Source organism: Rhinolophus ferrumequinum, chromosome 4 (assembly GCF_004115265.2).
Source record: "Rhinolophus ferrumequinum isolate MPI-CBG mRhiFer1 chromosome 4, mRhiFer1_v1.p, whole genome shotgun sequence".
Classification (NCBI taxonomy): domain Eukaryota; kingdom Metazoa; phylum Chordata; class Mammalia; order Chiroptera; family Rhinolophidae; genus Rhinolophus; species Rhinolophus ferrumequinum.
In genome coordinates, this window is record NC_046287.1 from 46,792,711 (window position 1) to 46,813,822 (window position 21,112).

At 34.1% G+C, this 21,112-nt stretch overlaps 1 protein-coding gene across 5 annotated transcripts in view; it reads right to left on the reverse strand.

Moving 5' to 3' along the window:
- FGF14 (fibroblast growth factor 14) overlaps window positions 1-21,112 on the reverse strand; it is a 600,644-nt gene that overhangs the window by 129,712 nt on the left and 449,820 nt on the right. For all 5 annotated transcript variants that reach the window (XM_033104270.1, XM_033104274.1, XM_033104273.1 and 2 more), the window contains one exon: window positions 4,331-4,441. In XM_033104270.1, coding sequence (XP_032960161.1) covers window positions 4,331-4,441 — 111 coding nt within the window. The remainder of the gene's footprint in view (window positions 1-4,330; window positions 4,442-21,112) is intronic.

Below are 21,112 nucleotides of genomic sequence, written 5' to 3' on the forward strand. Positions count from 1 at the left end.
TAAATTCATATAATCACTGTAATGTGGAAGACCATTCAGAGCTGACCATGATGGATCCATGGTGCTAATGAAAACCACAGATTCCAATATTAACCAAGACATCAGTGTGTTTTTTCATTATTTTTGTATTTTATATAATTATAAAGCAATGTCACAAAGCTTAAGAGAGAAAGAACAATGAAGACGTTCATGCTATTTTGTTTATTCTGTGGAAAACTTTAGTTTTCCATATAACAGTGATTTTCAACCCTGCTGGCACTTTAAAACTAGCTGTAGTCATAAAATAGGATGGCCATGCCCAACCCAAGACCAACTGAATCAGAATCTCAGGGAGTCTGTTTAGGGCATAGGGGATTTTTTTTTTTTTTTTTTTTGGAAAGCTCCTCAAATGACCCTAAAGTATAGCCAAGGTGAGACCCACCATCCTAAGGCCTGTGGAATGATGGTCACTAACAGTTACTGACAATTTTTACACATCAAGGTGCCAGGTTCAGAATTTGTAAGGTGAGAGGGATTGGTTTGAGTGAGATCTTAACACTGCTGTAGTTATTAGCACCTTGATATTTCTATAGTGCATTCTGCTTGCAGTATCATTAACTCTGGAACAATGGAGTTTAACAGCACAGAAGAACCCCATGGCACCCCCAAAAGCAAACTTGGAGAAAGAAAACCAGTCCCTGATCAATACCATATTTCATGGTAATGCTGATGTTCCGTAGATAGAAAGGAAGCTCTAAGTATTTTAAAGAAGTACACTCCTGAAAATGAGTGTGGTCATGAAGTAACCCAGGTATTCACTGTATTTTGTAAAAGATCTTTCCATGGCACACAGAAGCTAATGATAAGCTGTCAAGTTGCTACAGTATCCTCTCTGTTAGGACCAATTATCCATCATCAACCATTTTCTTGCCATTTTTCCTACCAGAGATTTCAAGATCTCATGCTGGAAACCCTGGGAGGATATTAGCATCAGGTTACCCTGCCTGCTGGCCTTTCTCTTAACTCATCCAACAATTTTGACAAATGCAGACTAGCAGGGTGGTTCTGACTTTACCTAGGTCTAAACAATCTCATATTTAGTAGTGGGATATGTGGTGAACTCAAATCACGGAGATTTGAAGGTTTCAAGTCAGTTTTATCATTTGGTAATTTTCCGGTGACATCAGAGCAAATTTTAGGTTATTTCCCCTTATTTCTTCTACTTATGGATGAGTCATCCTTGTTTTGTTGTGTTCAGAGAATTATCAAAAACTGAAGCACATTTGTGAATTATTACATCACACCCTTCCTTCTTCAAACCAAAAGGGCAGTGCTCTAATTAGGACCTGTTATGTCACCATCTGTAATGCTCGTCTGCACTTTTAAAGAATACTTCTCAGGGCTAACAATTTTCTTAAGATTCATAAGAATACCATAATGAACCATAGGAAGGAAAATATCTTCGAATTCATCATTAATTTTCAATTAAAAAGGTGATAGTACACAATAGGAGAGTTAATTAGTAATTGCCACTGCTTTTATAAAGCTGCTATAATTCTGCCAAGTTTTATTAAATTTTATAGTTGTATAATTTTCATAGCCTTTTGAGGAGTGAATCTTTATCTCACTGTTTTATTCTGTTCTGCCATGTCTTTGCAAATGTTGAAATGGTAACAAACCTAACCAGCTTAGAGGGCACATAAAATGCAATGTAACTTCTAATAAAAGCTGTGGACCAGATCTTTGCATAGAATTTAAGTCTCTCTAGTGTGGGAACTATGATTGGTTCCATTTGCTTTTACACAGGGGTTCGTTCTCAGAACTCCTGGTTCGTTCTCAGAACTATTCCTCACCAGCATTTAGGGGGATTAGAGAGGATTGCAAGAGTTACCCAGAGATTCTTGTTCCCTCTACTGCAGTTACACAAGAGGAGGAAAGAAGCCCCATAGATTTAGAGAACAGAAGGTAAAGTATCTTTTAGTATTTCAGTTTTCCAGTTTAGTGGTTAATATTATTCAGATGACCAGATATAATGATATGTGTATGCATATAATGTCTACATCTGCACTTTCACAATTTAGAAAATACTGTGCCATTTATTCAAGCCTGAAGCAATACACTTTGAAAATACAACGTCTACTTGACCATTCTGAACTTGATATTGATACTCATCATTAAAAATAACCAACTTGTTTGGCATTATAAAAACCAAAGAAGAAGGTAGGAAAAAAACCCATAAAAATTTCATTTGAAGAAAATTGCTTTTCCATGAAGTCAAATTAAGCAGCATTTTCATACAGCTATAGTTTATTTCCTTTTATAAAAACTTTTGTCATAATAGATGACATCAACCTCTAGTCCGATAGATCAGTGTCATAGCTCTTACAATGATCAGAGTTATGAAAAACTAGTTCTCATGCTCCACTAGACTCTGGCCAAAGGAAATCAGAGAACACTGAAGACATCAGAACTTATGAATTTCTAAAGCTTGTGGCCCCTCAACTGTAAAACATAAGAAAAAGAGAATACCTTTTGTCAAAGAATGGGTAAGGACATAAAGACAGGAGAAAAAACCATGAACAGATATATGCTTGAACAAATATTAACTTGAACCAGAAGAACCCGACATCTTTTTAGGTCAAAGATGGTCAACTACCGATAATTTTAAAACTTTCAACCTAAATATCAAAATCCCAACAGGTAAACAATGACATTGGTTTTATCATAAAAATGCCTCCTCTTTCTTCCCTGTATCTGAATTGCTTCACCTTCTCGTTTCTTAAACCAAAAGAGGAAATAAAGCAAAAATAAACCAATAAACAAATAACATAGGGAAAAGTTAAAAGTACAAAAGGACGATATAATAGACATAACAAGACAAAAAGATTAGAATTTGTAAAGGAGGAAAACATAGATAAATGAAGAAAAACTTTAAAGTTGAAAGAAAAATAAAAAGTGAAGCAATGCCCACGTTTAAAAAATAAACACAATGGCTGGAAAAATGTTGATATTTCACATACCTTGTATCCCCGAAAAAAAAGACCTAGCTGGACTATCAGCTCCAATGCATCTTTTGGAGCAAAAATTATCAGTCTTATTGTAAAATAAGACCGGGTCTTATATAACAATATAACATAAGACCAGGTCTAATATTAATTTTTGCTCCAAAAGATGCATTAGAGCTGATTATCCAACTAGGTCTTATTTTCGGGGAAACAGGATAGCAACACCAAATGCAAAAATAGTCTATTTCATATTATTAGTTGCCTTCAGAAGCAGTATTACTGAAAATTTGATTACTACTATTTAAAACATTTTAAAACTACTATTTAAAATGCCTGTAATTTGGTTATATACATTCAAATACTCCCTTTTTTCAGGGAATGTAATTCTATATATGAATAATAAATGATAAATGGATGAAAAGATGCATATCTATTCCTGATTCACTGGTAATATATGATTAAATATTTTTAATAAAATCAGGTTTTGCTTTTCACTAACTCTTCTGAGCAGTAGAAAGTGTGTCTATTTTAGAACTGATGTGCTAAATTAAAAGGAATCAGATTCCTTTTTCTGCCAGTATAAACAGAAAATGGGAAAGGAAAACACAGACAATTGAATAAGGAGGAATACCAGAATGAAAATACAAAGAAAAGACATATATATCTACATATGTAGATATATATATATATATATATATATATATATATATATATACATATATATATATATGTATATATATATGAAGACAGATATTAACACAATGGAAGGTGTGTGGCTTTTTAATAAAAAATGTTATCACAGGCCCAATAATGTTAACATTGTATACAATGTATTTAGAAACAAAACCCTTCATGTCCTCTCTATAAAGATAGATATTATCTTCTCTTGTTGAATGCAAAAATTTGAAAAATTAAGTTTCTATTTGAAACAACTACTCCTAACAACTCTTGAGTTTCCATACTTATCATTAAGAAGCTATAGGCCTGATAAAAATAATACTTCCAAAGTAAACATGTAATCAACTTTCATCTGAATTCTCTAGTGTACTTACTTGACTTTTATCATAATGAGCTTAAAAGTAACAATAATATGCTGGATATGAAAATTGTTTGACTACCACTGAAAATATTAACTTATAATTATCTTAAATAACAGGTTTCTTTTGTTGCTCTATTAATATTTTCATCCATGTGGTCCCAAGTAAAACTATAAATGGTCTAGTGTGCGACATTGTAAAAATGAGCCAACATAACCAAATATTTGCAACTGTATTTTAAAAAACCATTTCAGTAGCAGTGTATCTTGTACCAACTGTGTTAACTGGTGGCCTGAGGTTGTCACTTACTAGAATTAGTGCTGTCATCCTTGGTTCCATCGAGAGCTCCATCGGGGTGCATTTGCAAGTAGTAGCCTTGCCTGCAATATAACCTGGTCACTATACCCTTGAGCTGGGGATCTGAAAGGCAAACATAGTTGTCATAAGCCTCACAATGTGTCACAATAGATTTTCTTTCTTCTTATCTGTTTTTTTTTTTTCCTTTCTCTTTCAGAAATAAGAGGGCATTTTATAGAAGTAGCACGTTTTACTTTGTGTCTCCCAGATTTCCCTGTATTTATCAGACCTGGAGTATACTAATATAGAAGGTGAAGAAAATGCAGTCATAAGCTGTATTTGTTAGCTGCAGAAAATAGGTCATTTTGTAAAACTAATATGTGTGTATTTAAATTATTAGTTAAAATGATTAAACTATTTAATCTGTTTAATTATTAGTTAAATCCTAAACTAATGAGTTTAATAGTCTAAACTAATATCATTCAGGAGTTTTACAAACTTCTGGCTCAAACAAACCTTATTAAAGGCTTTGTATTTTTTTTTCCTTAACAATCCCCAAATGTGAAAAACCTGTATTTAAAAAAAAAAAAATCATACCAGCATCGTGATACGCTTTTTCAGAAAAAGTCCCAATATGGAGAATGTTTCCTTCACCCTAACTTGCATGGAGGTATCTTGATTCTTATGCATAATCCATAGGAAAATGGGAAAAACGACTTCTGAACTCAGGGTGAGGTCCAATAACAAACCTATGCTGTGAGCTCAGCACTGTGGCCATAATCTCAACAAATTAGACAAATTAAACAATTGTCCTACTCAACTATATAACTAAAAAGGAGAGTAAAATTATATAATACGGATTTTGATTCTTGGCCAAAAAGGCTTGAAGTAGTGGACAATGGAAGTTTATTAAAACAAAAAGGGAAATTACATGGTAACAGACTTCTCATTTGATGATTCGTTGAAAAGATAACCGCTCCACTGATTCAGTGCTTCACAGAGAGCCAGTTGTACCTTTGAAAATAAATATTTGCATGTGGCTTTTCAAAGGTCATCCCTGGTTCTTGCTTAGATTTGATGTGGGATGTCATAATCCTCACCATGGCAACTGCACATCCACAATTGCTGAATGGGACATGCAAATGCAATCATGCTGTCAAAACAGTAGTATGTTATAGAATGATGAAACCTAGCATCTTGTAATCTACAGAAAAAATGTGGACTTGAAGCCAGGTGAACACAAAAAACACAGATGCAAAAATGTAAACAAACAAACAAAAAGTTGTTCCAAATCACAATATCCTTTGCCTTTTGCTCAGTCCTCAAGAATTTTTATAAAAATGCCAATATCTGTTTCTATGTATATCTGGTATGACTAATAATTTGAAAAATTATTCCATGGTACACAGATTTTCTTAAAAAATAGGATAAAATTGAAGAAAACCCAGAAAATAATGCATGGACACCACAGCATCACATCCACATAACTAAACATTAGAATATAGATGCTTTTGGAAGACTAGGATTTTAAAAAGAAACATCTAGGTGATTATTAGGATTGTGTGACATATATTACTTATTCTGTAGTATATAACTTTAAAAATCACGTAATTCTAAGAGTTGCATTAGGGAAAATAATTATTCTTGCACCTCATCCTGCCCATCACTCAGTAAAACTTGACGGGGCAATTGGCCCTCTAAGTAGTGAGGACTTCTTTTCTTAGTTTTGCTGCATCAGATTTTTGCTCCTCACAGAAAATAAGTAGCACAGAAAAAAATAGAACAAAAGTAAAAAGGTGGGGCTGGGGGACCGATTCTTAATTGCCATAAAAACATATAGAGAATTTTAGACATTGACAATGTTTCTGCAAAAACTTTATGATCTGAATCACTTATTTTAATCATATATTTTAGCTACTATATCTTCTGGATTTGAATTAACTAGGTCAGGAGATACATAACCTCCCCCTCCCCCTGCAAGCTCCCTCACACTTATACAAAGAGAGCCCTTCTTTTTTTGTTTTTTTCTATTATCAAAAGAAAAATCCCAAGAGATAACAAGTATAGATGACAGTGTGGAGAAAAGGGGAACCTCATGCATAATTGGTGGGAATATAAATCGGTGCAGCCACTGTGAAAAACAGTATGGAGGTTCCTAAAAAAATTAAAAATTGAACTACCATATGACCAACAATTCCATTCCTGGAAGAAATTTATCTGAAGGAAATGAAATCATTATCTCAAAGAGATATCTTCACCCCCATACTCATACAAGATATGTAAACAACCTAAGTGTCCATCAAAAAGCAAATGAATAAAGAAAATATGGTGTGTGTGTGTGTGTGTGTGTGTGTGTGTGTGTGTGTGTGTATTTAGCCTTGAAACAGAAGGAAATCCTGCCATTTATGACAACATGGATGAACCTGGAGGACGTTGTGCTAAGAGAATCCTCCCTGATCGTACCTCATTTCTGATAAGGAAATATAAGTAAAATATGAAATTGTGTTTTTGAGCTCTCATTTAATTTCAAGGAAATAAAACCAAACTGGTTATCCAGTTCTACATTATTTGGTATTTTCTTTTTAGAAACCATAATAATATCAACTGTGTTCTTCCCAGGTGCCAGGAACTGTCCTAAGTACAAAACAGGACGAACTCATTGGATCCTCACCACAATTTACTAGGAAGCCCATTTTGAATATGAGAAAATGGAGACAAAAGGCAATTACATAAATTGACAAAGAGCACATAACTATTAATTTCAAAGCTGGGGATTAACATGATCCTTCTCACTTAACTACTGCATTATGTGGCTTCTATAAATTAAACAATTGAAATAAACCATTTAAAAACCTAAAATAAAATGCAAACCAATCTGTTTTTGTTTCGTTTTTTTAAACTGAGATTTTAAAGATCAACCACATTTGTGTCTAACACAAATTCTGCATACTTGGACTTAATCTGTGATATAAAGCAACAACATAAAGGTAGAAAGGATCAACATTCTTTAAAATCTCTTCGAAGGTCCACCCACTTTGCCACTGGCTACATTTCCAATCAATCTCTACCCATGAAACCCTCACCCAAATTGCAAATTTAATATTGTAAGTTTAAACTTCCTCCAGTATCATTTTCACTTCAAATTTCCCATCTCCATTAACTCTAGCCAAAAGGCTTTTCTACCCGACTTGACTACTTATGTTAACAGTGTGTCAGTCCACTAAGATCAACACCATGCTTGCCTTTTTTATGCCATTTAATGAGTTCTCTGGTTCCTACAGATACTGTCTTCACAATCTCCCTCCTTCTTTTCCCTTTTTCTATTTGCACTGCCAGCAGCAGTTCAGCCCCAGGGCCTCTCCTAGGTGGTATTCCCACCCGCAGTGTGCCTGTTCCAATCCATCAGATCTAGAAATACGTAGCAACTCTTCACTGCTGGCTGAATTACTCACACACCCTGCAGCAACTGGGCCCCATCTTACCTGCCTGGCCTTGTTTTCTACTGCTCCCACGCCACCCCCACATTGTCCAGCCTGGATCACTGTGGGCTGCCTAGAAATATTCCATAATCTCCCACATTCATCCTGTTCCCGTAACCTTACCTGTCTGAAAGATGCCCACCTGCGTAAAGATGCCTGCCCCCTTGCACATCTGTGCATGCACAATCACATACACACATCTTTGCATAGTTAACTCCATTTCCTCCTTCCCAAGTTCATGTCCATGAACAACTCCGCTGGGGCTCTTTCCTGACACCTCAGACAAGGTCAGATTCCTCCTTTGAATGCTTTTATGGCAGCATTCTTCATAGGCACAGGTGTAACTTATTTGTTAAACATCAAAATTACCTCATTTAAAAATATTTTTAAAACCTGAGATACAGAAAACCTACCTCGATGTACCCTCCACTGACATTAAACAGATGTTAATATTTGCTTTATAACACATGGTTTTAATGCCACATTTATTTGTGCTATTACATGATTGATGTCTATCTCCAAACTGGACCATAAGTTTCATGAAGAAAATTGAATTGTTGATATTGTTTATATTACATTTCCAAGGTCTAGATACATAGGAGCTGTGCAATACATATTTCTTGGAAAAATACTGACAACGGTGTAATTTATCCAGTAATTTCATATATTGCTGATGGGAGTAAAAACTGGAACAACATGAAAACCAAGATGGTGATCATAGTAAAGCCTTAAAAATGTCCACAATTTTTAACCAAGTAATTGTACTTTTGCGACTTCTTACTTAAAAATACTTCCTCAGTCCTAAAAAGTTTTGTGTAATAACACACATATATATAACATAAGCATGCCTGTGTAAAAAACACTATCCATAGATAAAAATACATGGGAGACAAGACACTAAAATGTTAAATATGACTGTATTTTGATAGTTAGCAGAATGTTTAATTTTCAACATTTTGTTATTTACAAATTTCCTATAATGATGGCATGCTAATTTATAATGAAAATGCAGAAAAATTAATAAAAGTCTATTAATGCATTTTGACAAGAAGTCAGTAAATACAGCATTTCATACATACTTGCAAATAATATTGTTATAACTGGTTGCCCCAAATTTTGAAAGATGCCATGTATCTGTTTCTTTTTGTGTATAGTCACAACCCATGAAGCCTTCACTATAATACTTTATTATTTATAAAATTGGCCAATATGCAATATGGCCATTTACATTTTAAGGTCATTCTTTCAAATAACTAAAACAAAAGGAAAAAAAAATTTCCCCTAAGGCCAAAAGCATGCAACCAAATAATCATAGAAAAAAAAAACAAAACAAGACGGAACAAAACGAAACAATTTTACTAAGAAAGAAAGCATATGCAGTCAGGTAAAGCAAAAGTATAACTAAGCTTCTAGATCTATTGTGTAGGAGAAAATTTCACACAAATGCCAGAATGAACAGATCCCAAACGGGGCAGTTACCATAAAAGCACAGGGCTCCAAAGCAGTAGTTTCTAAAGTGGGGTGCCTCTCCTCTAACAGGACTGCAAGGCGCAAATGCCTTGCATTGTGTGAAGACCCAGTATTAGAACTTCCCGTTTCTTTATTATCTCCAAAAATAAGAAAGGAGCTAAGCTTTGCTAATATTTAACAGGAATTGGCATTGGATTCTTCAGGGTCGCATGTCACATTGGCTTCGTAAAGTACCTGAGGAAGTTGGGGCATCTTGTACTTCTGAGTGGCTGACAGTGACCCTGGCTCTCAGTCACTGTTCTCAATGAGTGCTTTGCTATATGGTGAAGTTCATGTGTTCCTGCTTAAGTAGACATATAAGTTATCTGATGTAGTTTAACTAAAGTTAGGGTAGTTCTGGGAAAAAATATCCCACAGAGATATTAAAGGTGACTGGGGAAAAAAAAACCTAATGAATATACGCTAGCTTGTCTGTAAAATATCTTCTGCATGGATTATGTGGTTAAAAACTAGTAGACAAATAAGTAACAAAACAATAATATTCAGATCTAACATGAAGTCAGCCAAAAGAGTATGAAAATGTTATGAAAACTTGAAATGCATCGACCATAATAAAAATGGAACATCACCTTAAATGAATATTATGCCTGGAGATATAAAACAGTGAAAATATTACATGTGGGAATCAAACTTATATTAAGGTACATGCTCACTTTTTTCACTAAATTGATGGGATAAGAAAGTTTGGGGACATTCTTCTAATGAATGTTAAGTATAAGCCCTACAAGAACAAGGATTCTTCTGTATCCAACATACAGATATATCCCAAACTTCTACAACTTGGACATTCAGTTAATAATTGAAGAGAGAATATCTGAAGTCCCACACCTTATATTTGAGTTAGCCACGTACAAATGCAAAATATTTTTCAATTCACTGAAAAGTATTCTCTTTATTCTCTTTAAAAACACTTATATATCTACTCTGATTAACGAAATAAAAATTTAGTCTGTCTTAATTTTATTTTCTGTTTTGTCTTTTATTTTCTATTTCTTGTACCTGCACATTTTACTAAAAATGTTTGAGGATACTCCTTGTGTGAAATCTCTCATACTAATTAAAATAGAAATAATGAAAGCTAATGTGCATGAATATCAAGTAAAAAAAGATGTTTCATGATATATTAGCCTCAACACTCAGAGCTGAAAGAAATGCAAATCAGTTCAACTGCTTTCCGATACAGGGGGGAAAATATACACAACATTTTTAATTAAAACATTCACTCTTTCAGAAGTGGGTTCATTTAAATCAATCACTGTCAAAAATTGATTTCATCTAATGTACAAACTGCCAAAAGAGAAATCAGGGTAATCCATAGAATAAAGTATCCAGTTTGAATCATTATTTAAACTGAAAAATGTACAATATGGCATGTGTTTTTTATATTCCAAATATATAAATGTATACACATCACACATACTATGCTTATTTTCATATAAATCATAGTACTAATTGGCTATTAAAATAGGTTCTTAAATGTCATTTCTCTATTACCTATGGAAAATATCACTTCTTTACAGGATATAAAGTGGCTTTTGGGATATACATTTTTTTGTGTGTGTGGTAGATCTAATTAGATTTTGGCACTCCTAGTAGCAGAAAATAGTATTGTGAATAATTTACCCAAAGCCATACATTATTATATAATTCAATCATAAAAATAAATCAGGCCCATGAACACTTCCAAGGGCTGAGAAAAAAATAAAAAGAAAGAAAAGAGAGGGTTGGAATACTAAGGAAAATGGTAACTACAACTAAAGGTATGTGAAAATTTCCTATATCTTTTTCTTTTCTTCTTAATACCTTAGGATGGCAGTCAGTTTCTTCCAGGAATTGACCCCATGCTACTTCAAGAGCCCCATCTGTCTAGGAAACTTAGTTTAACCATTTCAAAGTGGTTGCCCAACCCACCACCTCAATCTAATGTTATAATACCCAATTTTCATGTCTGTTAAATTTTAACTGCTAATTCTACAGCCTAGAATAGCCTCTCCACCTTCACCTGCCAGAATCCAATGCCTTAAACACTAAGGATAGAATCTTTAGATTCTTGCACCCAAACAATAAACAAACAAACGAACAGATAAACAGTTCTTTCCCTCAAGTAGCTGTTGTCTATTGATGGGAGAAGGAGAGAACCTGTAATATGGCTTCATGCCAATTAATCATTTGTTACATTATTGCATTTGCACATCTTTCTGCACTGCAAATACATTATAAATGTCTTGACAATTTGCATCACATATTATTCAAAATAGACTATCACTAAGCTTCGCACAGAACAGATGCTCAACAAATATTTAAACAAATTCATTTTCTTTTGGTTTTTAAAAGAATCTATATATAAGCTCTAAATGGCATTCAAGGTAAAACATATTTTTTAATATATATCTTATTTAAGAATTGGAGGAGCAGAGCATGCTTGTGGTGACAATAAAGGTGGAGTTTGAAATGGTAATACTGGTAATTTTTTACTTTTTCCCTTCTATTTTAGTCAAAAAAGATTACCTCTAGGTAAAGTATATTAAGAAAACCAATAGAGGGTAAATGTCTTCTTGGGGAAAATATTTGCAATCACGAAAAAGAGGATAGGCAGTAAAGATCCTGCATGATATTTGACACTAAGCTCCAAAAAGCAGGCACACCTAAGCCTGGTATCTCAGGATTCCCAGGACAGAGTTGAACTCGCGCTAGTTTTTTGTATGTATTCAGGGTCTACAAGCTCCATAAGGAAGCAAATCTCTGGAACTCAATTAGAAAAGCACCCCTTCCTAATACCACTGTCCAAAGAGGTTCTCTAATTGCAACCGTCTAACATATTAAAGATACTCTAGAGCTCTTTAGCCCCAACATAATCCAGAATTGGACAACAAATTGGGCAAAAGGTTGGATGTATTATTCTACCTTATTTATTTATCACTCACAAAGATGAGTAATTGTATTATAAAACATTGTGTGCTTTGGTCCACTAACTTATTCCATCTAAATTTTAATTAAATATTTAAAAAATTAAAAGTGTTAATTACATGACTGCAAAAGATAATATACAAAATTATTGTGAATATTTAAGTAAGAAAAGTATGTCTTCTTCAGTGACAATATTCGGGATCCAAGTTCATTCATTATTATTATTACATTTAGAGAAAGTTTTGTGGATAATATATTGTGCCAGGGATTCCTAACTTGTGAATGACTTTATTTGCTCCTTGCCAGAACTCATAAGTGCATATGAAAAGAAGTGGTATGCTCTGTCTCATTCAGTGAGCTGATGTGTCACTCCGCCAGGCATCTGCAGCACTTACAAATATTAGCACATTATCCATGTTCAAATTTCTCATTAACATGTCAATGACATCAAATACTAACAGAAACAATATTATTTTTGGAGACATTTTATATTTTCATTATATTAGCATAAATATTAGGAAGGACTATGCTGCCAGCTGACAAAAAGTATAATATTTCCTAGATTGCTACGCAAATAGCTAAGCATTTTACTTAAGTTTTCAAATGCTATTGTCATACAAAGAGTGGAATCTGAGATACTGTATTGCAATTGAACTGTAGATACATATTTTGGTATTTGTTCTCCTAATGCCATTTTCAGATAAGACTCTAAGGAGTATTCAAAATCTCAGCAATGTATTTGCAATAAGTACATATAACTAAATATATAAATTGCCAGCATATTCCATCCTATTCAGCCAGTCTTTAAATGTTTAATAACAACCTTCTTTCTATTTTCTTATTACAGTTTTTTTGGGGGTTTTTTTTTTTTTCTTTTTAAGAAAACCACTATAGAAATAATTGCTGCAGATTTCCTTTGGAATAACTGTGCCATCTTGAAACACAAGTTCTATGTTTAACTCATGATACCTTGTCACAATACAGAAACACACACACACACACACACACACACACACACACACACACACACACACATAAATAACAAATAGCAAAGAACAAAGTAAAAAAGTTTTTGTCATATAAGTGGCCAAAATTACACCCTTTAATTTTAATAGACAATCCTTGCACTTCTTACTACTCAACACAAAAGTTATTTTATACTTATTATAGTACAAAATATAATTGCACATTATAAATATTAATAATGCTTCTTACAATGTTCTTCATAAAGTTTGAGACTAATCAAATGTAAATTAATTGCTTGAAGAACAAAGGGCCAAGAGTATTGCTAACATTTGCTCAGATTTTGTAGTCACATACAACCATAATGAACAAATTTCATTGCTGGAAATATGACTGAAAAGGCATGTGAATGTTACGAGTCATATGCTATAATATGAAAGAGCTTAATAATTATGTAAATTTTCTTTAAAAGCCTAAATGATTTCTATTTTTGACAATGACAGAGTAATAGAGACCAGAGGGCCCTCTCACATGAAACAATAAAAGAAGTGACAAATTGAATTTTGCAGGACACTGGGCATCAGGAAATGAAGGGCAGACGTCTCTGAGACATGGGAAAGAAATGAGGTGAGCCCTACTATTCCCTAAGTTTAAACCTTGAGAGAGATTCCAGGGCATGGTAAAGGGAGGAAACCCCAGTGGACCCCTAAATTGAGGAGATGGAGCTGCGAGTCCCTGGAGACCGAGGTAAACAGTGTACAGAGTACTGAAGAAGAGAGCGCTGTAGAGACAGAGAACTTCCAAGGTCTGCAGAGGGTTTCCTCGAGTATTTAGCTGCATACTGATCAGCAATTGTATGTGAGGAAACCACTCCAGGCTAGGGAAAACCATCTGAAAGGATTCAATGTTAGAGGTGGCATTGCCTCATACACACACAGGATTTAAAAGAGTACCTGCTCCCACTAGTAAGACTGAAAAATATAAAATCATAAATCATGGGGCATGGAACAGAGGAAAAATAAGGGTCTTGCCTCAGTAGTGGGGGAAAATTAGTCTGTGCACTGCTTCAGTCTCACCTAACAAATTCTAAAAGAAGAACTGAAAAGAGTACATATACTATTTCCAAGTAAGTTAAAATGCATCCCAGAATAAGCTCAAGAATATTTATAGGAATATAAAAATACTGAGAACCAAAAAAGAAAAATTCAAAATATTTTGAATCCAATAAAAAATTACCAGGCATGAAAAGAAGCAGGGAGATGTTACTTATAACAAGAGAAAGAATCAATACGTCAAGACTGACCTTAACTGACTCAGATGTTAAAATATTAGACAAGGACAAGCAAACAATCATAATAAGTATCTCCCCTGCCTTCAAAAAGTTAAGTACAGATGTAGAAGACATAAAGAGGGCCCCAAATCACTTTCTATAGATGAAAACTACAACTTGTGAAATGAAAAACAAATATATTGGATGAGATTGATTGCTGATTAGGATTGCAGAAATGTAAGAGGTAAAGCTGAAGACAGCAATAAAAATGGTTCCAAATGAAACCCACAGAGAAAAGATAATTTAAAAAAATTAACAGAATTAAAAAAAAATTAAATGAGCTGTGGGATAATTTCAAGTGACTGGATATACGTTTGATTGGAGTCTCCAGAAGAGAGTTATCAAGTGGGCAAGAAAAGAAAAAAAAATTTTGAAAAAATAATGGCTGAAAATTTTCAAATCCATGAACGCTATAAAACCAAAGATACAAATAGTTTAACAGACTCCAAATACAGGAAACATGAAAAAAACTACCCCAAGATACATCACACTGAAAGTACTCAAAACTAGTAATAAAGAGACAATCTCCCCCCACCCACCCCCCAGAGCAGGAAAAAACACATTACATACAGAGGAACAAAGACAAAAAAAGAGCAGATATCTCATTTGTAATAATTGAAGCAAGAAAACAATGACCCAAAATCTATAATGTACTGAAAGAAAAAAAGGGATATCCTAAAATTCTAAAACAATGAATATGTCCATAGGTAAAATTAAGATGTTTTCTGACATGCAGAAGTAGAGTGTATCATCAGAGGACCTTCACTACAAGAAATGTTGAAGGAAGTCCTTCAGGGACAGAGAAAATGGTATCAAATAGAAGAAATATGGATCTAAACAGTGCATTGGTGATGGTAAATACACAGGTCAACATACACATAATTTTCTTGTTATTTGCGTATCTTGAAAAGATAATTGACTGTTTAAAAAAATAATAACTATGTAATGTAGGGTTCATAAAATGTGTAAAAGTAAACTTTTTGACAGCAATAATATAAATAATAGGAGGGGAGAAACAGAATACTATATGTACTCAAACATACACAATATATGTTATTAGAAAGTCCCCACACTTGTTTGATGGTATGCTGACACCATGTTGAAATTCTTAATAATTTTTCAATTGCCCCTGCATTTTTAGTTTGCCCCGTGCTCCTGTCCTGTTCTAAGTATGACACCAAAAGCATGACACATTTAAGAAAAAAATAGGTAAATTGAACTTCGTAAAAATGTAAAACTTCCCTTCAAAAGAGCCTGTTAAGAAACTATAAAGATAACTCACAGACTAAGTGAAAATACTTGCAAATTTTATATCTGATTAAAGGCTTGTATCCACTAATACCTAAAGATTTAAAACTCAATAACAAGAAAACAAACATTGCAATATAACAATGGGAAAAACTAGAGCACTTTATCACAGAATACTTATGGATGAAAAAGTTCATAAAAAGATCAAAATCACTAATCATTAGGAAATAAAATTTAAAACCATAATGGGATACATAGTTACACATATTAGACAAAAATTAGAAAGAATATCCTACCCATTGTTGCCAAGAATGTGGATAAATTGGAACTCAAATAAACTAATGGCAGAAATAAAAAATGTTCTAACTACTTTGAAAATGTTTGAAATTGTTACAATGTTTAGCATAAACCTGCCAACATAATCCAACCATTCCACTCCCAGATATTTACTCAATAGAAATAAAAACACGTCTATACAAAACTACGCACAAGAATGTTCATAGCAGCCTTATTTGTAATAGCCCAAGATTCAAATATCCATTCAACAGATGAGTGGATAAACAAACTGTATGTATCCATATAATAAAATATTACTCAGTAAAGGGGGGGGAAGGAAGAGAAAGAGAGAGAGAGAGAGAGAGAAAACTATTGACAGATGCAGCAAATGGATGAATTCCAAAATAATTATGCTGAATAAACATACCTACTGTATGCTCCCATGCATATAATATTCTATAAAAGTTTAACAAATATATAATGACAAAACAAGATCTGTGACCGGAGATTGATGAAGGGACAGGGAGAGGCAAGATGTTAGGAGTACAAACAGGCATCAGGAAACTTTTGCGGTGATAAACATATTCACAATCTTAAGTATGATGATGGTTTCTTATATCAAAACTTGTAAAATTATACACTTTAAATCTGTTCACATTATTTTATGACAATTATATCTTAGTATAGCTATTAAAATAACAAAATATAAGTAATATAAGGATAGGAAACAATACACGATGCGAACAATAATCAGTCAATATTAATAAAGGACAAAATAGATTTGAGGGCAGAGAATCTCATGGATAAAGATGGTTCGTTTCATAATGACAAAGTCAACTCACTCATACATAACAATCCTGGATGTTTGTGCACCTACTGACAGAGCTTCATGTACATGAAGCAAAAACTGATGGAACTTTAGGGAAAAATAGAAAAATCTAAAATTATAGTCAGATATTTCAACTCTCTTCTTAAAAATGTTACATAATAAATAGAAAATCAGTAAGTATATAGGAAAAAATCTAAGGCTTGGAGTATTATATGTTAAATTTAACATACTCAGTTAAATCACTACAAAGTATGATTCACTTCTCCTTTCAGAAACTAGAAATGGGATTCCCTAAATGTGAGGAATCTGAAAAATAACTACTAGTTTACTCATTTCAGAGGATTTTCACAGCCAGTCAATCCTATAGCAGGCCATATTAATATGCTCTCCAGCTGTTACTACATTATCTGAAATTGAGGATTAGCATGAGAGAAAGTATGATGTTAAAGAATCAAGGGCATCTGTTGAAATTAAAGTGCATTATTGTTTAATAAAACCCAGTATCAAAGGCTCTTCCATGAAAGTTATACTGTAATCAGTATTAACCATGAAAACAAGAATTACGGTAGATGTGTAGTTGTATTAGCTTTCTTAACAGAAATTGTAGAGCAGTAAACTGGTAACTTTGAATGAAGAAAAAAGTCTTTTCAATTTTTTAGCACACATTTGTTTTAGGGTCAAGAAGCATTTCCCTAGATGTATTATGCCCAGAACATAACAATACAGCAGGTGAGTTTAAGAAAACAACTGCATGTAACAATGCATTTGCCAGAGTTGAAGCTCATATATTTGAGAAATAGTATTTTTCAGAACAAGTATAAAACCCATTTTGCCTGTTCACTTCTACAACTGCACAGAGACCTCCACCCCATAGGCAAAACTGGCTGTGTAAATAGTTGGAAGTGGTACTGACAAATATTTTAAGACTACTTCCATTTAAAGAGGGTGCAATATCTAAGGACTGTTCCCTTCTAAGTTTCTTTGTCAGACATTTGTCTTTCAGCTGCTTCTAGGAGGAGACAAGTGTGATAAACTCTTCTGTTAGCCAATGCTACTCCCTCCAGAACATCCAGAGCAGCAGGGGAAGGAGCAGGAAGAAGAAGGCATTCAAGGATATCTATTTGTCACTGTCAACATGGACACTTCCAACTAGAGAGGAAAAACATTTAAGCCAGAGGCTAAGGAAAGAAAAAAACAAAAACTCTTGGAAATCAATATGCAAGTTCCATAAAGGATGTAAAATTTAGTTTCAAATTTAGAGTTCAGTTGGGAAAATACATACGTATACATATATATGTATACGTATGTATTCCAAGCCTTCTGTATATTTTATCACCAGGAAGTGTTTCCTCTCTACCATTTTTATTTATTAACGCTTAAAACAAATGGCAGTTCATAACAATTTCCTCAAAAAATCTTTAATGGCACATCAAACACAAAAGTTCAACAATATAGCTATAGAAATAGATCATTTCACATTGGAAAAGAGGAAAAAAATCTTCCTGTGTTCGGTTTAAGAGTATTTTCAAAAACCAAGATATTTAACCTGCTTACTTAGTTTGTATTTTTTGAACATCTACTTTGTTAGGAGCTGAGAGGGATTTATAGCCAAATCAGATTGCTGTCCATTATTCCCAGCGCCAGTAAACGAACAATATGATGTGGGTCCTAAAACAACAAGGCCTCATGAACAGAGAGGTAACATCAATTATAACAATAGTAAGAATCACAACTATATGTGGAATCTAAAGAACAGAATAAATGAGCAAACAAAACAGAAATAGACTCATAGATACAGAGAACAATCTGATGGTTGCTAGATGGAAGGGAAGTTGGGGGTTGGGGGAGAAAGTGAAGGGATTAGAAAGTACAAATTGGTAGTTAGTTACAAAATAGTCACAGGGATGTGAAATGCAGTATGGGGAATATAATCAGTGATGTAAATATTATGTAGGGTGTCACATGGGTACTGGATTTATTGGAGAAATCACTTTATTGATTATATAAATGCCTAACTACTGCACTGTACACCTGAAACTAACATAAAATAATATTGAATGTCATATATACTTATATATGTCATATATTATACACACACACACACACACACACACACACAGGTTGTATAGTACAGCATAGGGAATATATTCAGTGGTATTGTAATAGCTATGTATGATGTCATAGGGGTAGTAGAGTTGGAAAGATTATCACTTTGTGAGGGGTGTAAATGTCTAATCATTATGTTGTTTTGTAGCCCTGAAACTAATCAAAAAAAAAAAAAAAAGAATAACAACTATCACTTCTTAAGCATATACTTTGGACCAGAACCCACTCTAAGTTATCTATATTAACTCATTTAATCCAATAGAAACATGTTTTTGTGGTAAGTGACATTATTATCTTCCCTTTACACATGACGAAATTGTGGCACAGAATAGTATGTGACTTACCCAAGGTAACACAAAAAGGAAATGATGGAACTGGTATTGAAGCCCTTGGAGTCTGGCCTCTTGGCCTGTCCACATACCATTCGGCCAGGCTCCGGTTGAGAACCCCAGTGTACTCAGATCAGACAGAGGTCAAAATGACTCACTAAAAGTGCACAACGACGGGACACTGACAGATTAGAAGAGAGCGATTCACACAGTGGGCTCTGGCAAAATTAGAGAATGTTTAATTTGAAGAAGGTAGAATTCATTTGTTTTCCAATACTTGTGGGGCTGTCATGAAAACAGAGAGTAGAAGTATTTAATTTTGCTTTGGAATACAGAAATAGAACAAATAGAGTGATGCCAGGATTGAATATAAATACAGGCAGTGATTGTTATCTTTTTGTTCACTACTATATTCCAGGTGTCTAGAACAGTGCTTCTCATAGACTAAGCCCTCAATACGTAAATGAATATGAATAAATGAATTACTAAGAACAGGGAAATTTCCAGTGAAAGGAAAAACCAACTCTAGCTGTCCAGTGAAAGGAAAAACCAACTCTAACACAAAATAATGGGTTTCCTGACACTGAAAATGTTCGAGAAGAGGTTGGCTGATTATCTATTAAGAGAACTAGGGAAAGAATTGCTGACTTTTTGCTCTAATTTCAGGTTTGCTCTGAAAATGCAAAACAAATATGAGAAAAAGCCAACTTTATAAATAATGTGAAAGTGCAGTACCATTTCAAAAGGCCTGGTTTAGGACCACTCCTCTCCCCTCACATGGTGATGAAGGCTGCCAAACGGGGCCCCTTTCCTCTCCCTATGGGTTGGGCCAGGAAGTGAGAAAGAGTTGGCCCAGAAGCGAGGGAACAGGGAGGAGAAAGGGAAACTATTTTTTACTAAGTTGTTAAAGGAAACTAGACAGATCTTGCTTATTAGGGCAAAGGTTAAGAAAGGGGAAATCTATAGCAATTCAAAGATTGCGAGGTTTTCATACCTCATAAAGCAAAATGTGGGGTGTGGAACTGTAGACAAATCAGGCATATTTTAAAAGGAGAAAATTTTCAGTGTATTATACTTCAGTTTTCATTTTTTGGTATTCCAATGTTCTTTAAATTTTACTTTAACTCTTTTTCACAAATATAGTTACATAGTCATAGTGTGCTAATTTAATAAGCAGTCTCACTGTTTGGACATGTGTTCTGAGTGCAGAGTGGGTGGGAGGAAGAGAAGTACGGGAGCGGATTGAGAATCAGATTCTCCTTCCACCCTGCCACACCTCTTCAGAATGTACACTTCTGTCCTAAATCTTGATTTCCTTTGCTATAATTGGAATTGTGGTTTGTGGCTTTGGCATCTGATGCACACTTTTAATTTCAAAAAAAAAAAAAGAAAAAGAAACATTCTGGGAAAAGCACTACACAGAGAGCACATTTGGTCACACTCCTTTAGAAATGGCAAAGAGAACTGCTTCTTCCTTATTCCCAAGGGTTCTACACTCTCAATCCACGCTCCAGCTTTGTTCAGCATAGGACGTTTTTTCTTACCCCAAAGTCTTTCTGACCTGTAACTGAGATGGTACTGAAAATAAATCACAGTGTCCTAGAGAATAACCACAGATACCAGAGTCTCCTGGCGGCACAAAGGAGGGCAAGATCTGGAAGGTTTACAGTCACACCTCAGTGAGCCTGATTTCAAAGGGCGAAGAATGGCAAGAGAAAAATGAAAAGCAAAACTTAAAAACGCTACACTCAAACACCACCTAACTATGTGCCTGTCCGTGTCTGTCCTTCTCTTTTA